Raw genomic sequence first — 5,486 nt, forward strand, 5'->3', positions numbered from 1 at the left:
GAGGCCAGGAGTTTGAGACCATCCTGGCCAACATGGTGAAACTCCATCTCTACTAAGAATACAAAAATTAGCCAGGCATAGTGGCACACACCTGTAATCCCAGCTACCTAGGAGGCTGAGGCAGGAGAATTGCTTGAACTCGAAGGGTGGAGGTTGTAGCGAGCTGAGATTGCACTATTGCACTTCAGCCTGGTGACAAGAGCAAAACTTCATCTAAAAAAAATGTAAAAAGTCACCAACTTAGGCCAAGTTGTTAGAAGTGACTTTACCATGCTGGAGAATATGAACATGCTTAAGAGCTTCTGGTTAATTTTGAAGAGTGCAGTTGATTAACAGCCAAATATGCTTTTGAGTATAGTATATGAATGAGCCCCTTATCTCCACAAAACTGAGTTTTAACCAAAAGCATGACTGCTTTTCATTTATATGGTTTCAGATCTGGCTAATGAGCTCGTATCTGCCTCATCATGTCTGATCTCAATAACACCGAAGTCAAGTTTTTCCTTCTGATTGGGATCCCAGGACTGGAACATGCTCACATTTGGTTCTCCATCCCCATTTGCCTCATGTACCTGGTTGCCATCATGGGCAACTGCACCATTCTCTTTATCATAAAGGCAGAGCCCTCACTTCATGAGCCCATGTATTATTTCCTTGCCATGTTGGCTGTCTCTGACATAGGCCTGTCCCTCTCCTCCCTTCCTACCATGCTGAGGATCTTCTTGTTCAATGCCGTGAGAATTTCACCAAATGCCTGCTTTGCTCAAGAATTCTTCATTCATGGATTCTCTGTCATGGAATCCTCAGTACTTCTAATTATGTCTTTGGACCGCTTTCTTGCTATTCGCAATCCCTTAAGATATAGCTCTATCCTCACTAGCAACAGGGTTGCTAAAATGGGACTTATTTTAGCCATTAGGAGCATTCTCTTAGTGCTTCCATTTCCCATCACCCTAAGGAGATTAAAATACTGTCAAAAGAATCTTCTTTCTCACTCATACTGTCTTCATCAGGATACCATGAAGCTGGCCTGCTCTGACAACAAGATCAATGTCATCTATGGCTTCTTCATTGCTCTCTGTACTATGCTGGACTTGGCATTGATTCTTTTGTCTTATGTGCTGATCTTGAAGACTGTACTCAGCATTGTATCTTTGGCAGAGAGGCTTAAGGCCCTAAATACCTGTGTCTCCCACATCTGTGCTGTGCTCACCTTCTATGTGCCCATCATCACCCTGGCTGCCATGCACCGCTTTGCCAAGCACAAAAGTCCTTTTGCTGTGATCCTTATTGCGGATATGTTCTTGTTGGTGCCACCCCTTATGAACCCCATTGTGTACTGTGTAAAGACTCGACAAATCTGGGAGAAGATCTTGGGGAAGTTGCTTCACATATGTGAGAAATAAGAATGTGAATAATCGGGTAATAAATTATCAACCGGTAAGCATTTACTGGCATTTGCTGTGTGTTTAATGCTACAGAAGTCACAAATGAAGGAATGGAGGAAGGAGTTGAAAGCTGTGTAGTGCAGAATTTATAATAAAGTTGAGAATATAATTTAACAGGATAGAAAAAATAATCAAGAGATATATAAGATATAGAAGTTTAATCAACATTTTAGGAGGAGTTGAAACAAAACACTTATATGATGAAGCAGCTGGATTTGAGCCAGCCCATAAAGAATTAATAAAATTAGGGCAGATTGAGATTTTCATTCAACTAGTATCTATTAAAAGTACAGATGATATACAAAGTCTAAGCTCATACTATCAAGGAAAGGTAAAATGGCAGAGCACATAGCAGCTATGAAGGATGCTGATCTGATTAGAATAGAAAGCATAATTTAACAAATAGCAAGTGATAGTGTTGCATAAGATAAGTGAATCAGATTTTGGAGCACTTAAGAAAAGCTTTGAAAAGTCTAAATTCAGGAGGTATTGGAATGCCAATTTAGTCTCTGCATGATAAATTTAAAGAAGAGTGTGCCTGTAAGCATGAGCAAGATGGATTGAATTTGCAAAAGATGAGGAAGATTGACAGGACAAAGCACAATAATCCTGCTGTAAAGTAATGACTTAGGAAAGGCAGAGAGAGAACAAAATCATTTAGCTGTCATTGTTATTTTTTTTTCTAAAACCGACATGTAATTTATAGAAAATTCGCACACATTTAACTAAGTGACTAAAAGATAATTTTAAAACCCCTATGATTTTGCTGTTTAGTTTTTTCCTGTGATTTAGTCTTTCCCTTCACCTTAAAAAAATAGCCCTTCTAATATGTTTTTAAAAATTGATTCCTGCTGGACATGGCATTTGGCGCCACAGTATTTTTCATGGAAATTTATATTTTAAACTGTTTTCTCATGTAGAGAGGACATATTTTATGGAAAAATCAAATGATTGTATATTCAGTTGAAAACACAATTTGAAGGATGACAAACAGTTAAGACTGACATAGCAATCTCTCTGGGCTACTGAGGTAAGAGTATCTTAAACAGGAAAGAAAAGCTTTTCGAAGTAACTGGAGGTTTGAATGACAGATTTGAATTTTGTCTTGAGGATTTGGCACAGGCAACTGAATATTCAAAAACCGGCAACTACAGAGAATTTGAAACAGGAAACCGGGATGCTGCTTATCTGCCATGACTAGGAAAGTAGCCATGGCCCTCTTAGACAACGATCCTTGGATATAGACATGGGAGTAGATAGATATTTTAAACCAAGTTTGGTTGTCAAACTGTGAAGATCCTACCTTGCTAAAGTCTCTCTAATATGCTTCTTTACCCATGATTTTCCACTACTGTTATTTTAACTCACATTTAAAACTTCCCCTGGATTCTCCAGTCAAGCTATTTGAAAGATCTTTCTAAAATGTAAACTTAACCAACTTAAAATGCTTCGATACCTGTGCAGCAACTTACAAGATAGTGCCAAGGCTCTGTATATGTATAAAGCCTTTACCATCATTCAGAACCTGCTTTTCTCACTGTGTTCTCTGTCAATATTCTCTGTCTTACACTTCAACAGAGCAACATAAACACATCATGTTACTTATATCCAAACCTCAGCTTTTTGTGTGTGTGTTTTTTTTGTCAGAAATGCTGCATTTGTTTTCTATTTCTGCATAACAAATTATTAAAAACTTAGTGGCTTAAAACCATACAAATGTATTGTCTTACAAATCTGTAGGCTGGAGTTCTGACATGGGTTTCATTGGACTAAAATCAAGATGTTAGCAAGCCTGCATTCCTTTTTTAAGAAATAGAGGAAGATGTGTTTCTGTGAATTTTCTGGGTTCTAGAGGTAACCCACAATTCTTGCCTTAGGGATCCCCTCCTTAATCTTCAAACCAGGGACTTTGCATCTCCTGTGGCTTCATTCTATCATCTCATCTCTCTCTGACCATGGCCAGTAACAAGTCTCTACTTTTAAGGACTCATATAATTAGATTAGGTTCACCTGGATAATATTGGCTATTCTGCCTACATTAAGGTTTTGAATGTTAATTAAACTGCAAAGTATCTTTTGCCATGTAAAGTAATATATTTACAAATTTCAGGGATTACAATGTTGAAATCATTAGGAGAAAGTGCACTCTGCCTACCAAAAATACATTTCCTCAATTTCTCTTTATCTTGTTTATTTCTCTAGCAGGACATAGCTAGATGTACTGTATTCAGCTTTGCTGACACATTTTTGCTCCAAGTACAACAAATTTATGCTTAAATTTTGTTCCCTTTCTTATACACTGATTGATCTACACCATAATTTAAAATAAATAGGAGTCTTTAATTGTTTAAAAGATGGTTTACATCTCTGCCAAATTGTAAACTCCATATGATACTTATGTCTGCACATCTTCGTTTTTCTGTACCTCTAGGGCTTAGCACATATTAGGACAAAGAAAGGCCCAATAAATATCTGTTGGTTAATTTGTAAATGTGTGAGTGACTGTTATGGAATAAAAAAACTGCTCATTTCCTAAGCTCAAAATCGTAAGCATTCCCTGAGGATGGAGTTCTCAAATTATAATATGTCAATCATATCCAATTGGAAGATATCATGACTTCTTCAGGCAGTTCCTTTCCTCCTGCTACCATCATGCCAGGCCTAAAGCACAAACTGTAGTGTCTGCCAAAACGTACTTGTCTTCTCTGCTAAAGGCCTGAGGTACTCAATAGATATTGGTTGCGTGAATACTAAACCTACAGTCACTGCAAATTCTGATTTCTCTGTATTACTGACTACACTTTTAGACAGCCTCCTTCTCTGTTTACCACTTAAGTATTTTTGACAATAATTATTTATAATAATCTTTGTCATCAACAAATAACAAATAGTGATTTCAGCAAATAATGGACTTTGCTATCTCTTGGCTTTTTCTAAGAATACTTGCTTTGCTTAGGATGCTATTTTTCCTTAATTTCACCCGGATAACTTCTTGCTGACCTTCAGGAATCAGTTAGTAGATCATCTGAAGTTGTAAAATATTCCAGACACCTTCACTAGACAATTTCTTGAGAGTGGGAAATGTGTCTTGTTCATCAATTTATTCCTATTAATTTTTACAGAAATTGTTCAGTGAGTGTTGAATAATGAATAAATGCTCAGATGTCAGTCTTGTCTAGTACCCCCTCTCTCAACCATCTTCAATTCACTAATTAATGTAGCTTCCAGCTTACTTCACTCCAGCCACACTGGTCCTCCTGCTGTTGCTAAAACACTCAGGTTTATTTCTAGCTCAAGACTGCTACACTTGTTCTGCCGTTCTTCAATGTTCATCCCTCAATTTTTATTTTTAAAATACCGAACTCCATCATATCATTCATAATTTTGTTCAGAAAATCCCCTCTTTATAGAGGCCGTCCCTGCTCATCCATTTAATTGCTCTTAACCCATCACCCCACTATATTTCCTTCAGAGTACTTAGCAGTGTGTGAAATAGTTAATCATTTCCTATGCTGTTGTCTGTCTCTACCACCAAAATGTGTCAAGAGAACAGGTTTTGTTATCCTTTTGCCCACTATATTCTTATAATGTATCCTTAGAGAAAGGATACAACTTTTTTTGTATCCTTAGAGAAAGGATACAACTTATAATGTATCCTTAGAGAAAGGAAACAACTTTTTTTTTTAACCCATCTAACTTCTGCTTATAAGCACTTTAAGCCTTAACTTAGGCAACCCCTTTAGAAAACCACCTATGGCCCTTCATCCCCTCAGGGTAGTTTCTGGGGTCCCTCATTCACTTGCTACACATTCTTCATGGTATTTTTGGTCTGTTTTATTATGTTTATGATTTATGTAAGGAATTAAAATAACTAAAGTTTATTGCGAATAAAAGAACACACTAAGAATTATCTTTGAAAGTTTTACATATATGATATAGCTAAATTGCATAGATGGCCTTGTGGGGTAGACACACAAAAAAAGAAGTTTTAGTTATTTTTAATAGAAAATTGATCTCAGATAAATAAAATAATTTGTC

General features: G+C 36.8%; 1 protein-coding gene across 1 annotated transcript; it reads left to right on the plus strand.

Annotated features, from left to right (window-relative positions):
- The first annotated feature begins 467 nt into the window (after nucleotides 1-467).
- Nucleotides 468-1,406, plus strand: OR51A7 (olfactory receptor family 51 subfamily A member 7). Its single transcript, XM_003923380.3, has one exon. It carries the CDS (start codon nucleotides 468-470, stop codon nucleotides 1,404-1,406), a length of 939 nt encoding a protein of 312 aa, XP_003923429.1.
- Nucleotides 1,407-5,486: the final 4,080 nt, after the last annotated feature.

Source organism: Saimiri boliviensis, chromosome 6 (genome assembly GCF_048565385.1).
Source record: "Saimiri boliviensis isolate mSaiBol1 chromosome 6, mSaiBol1.pri, whole genome shotgun sequence".
In the NCBI taxonomy this organism is placed as follows: domain Eukaryota; kingdom Metazoa; phylum Chordata; class Mammalia; order Primates; family Cebidae; genus Saimiri; species Saimiri boliviensis.

Coding starts and splice junctions, on each gene's coding strand:
- OR51A7 (XM_003923380.3), top strand. CDS start 468: ATGTCTGATCTCAATAACACCGAAGTCAAGTTTTTCCTTCTGATTGGG.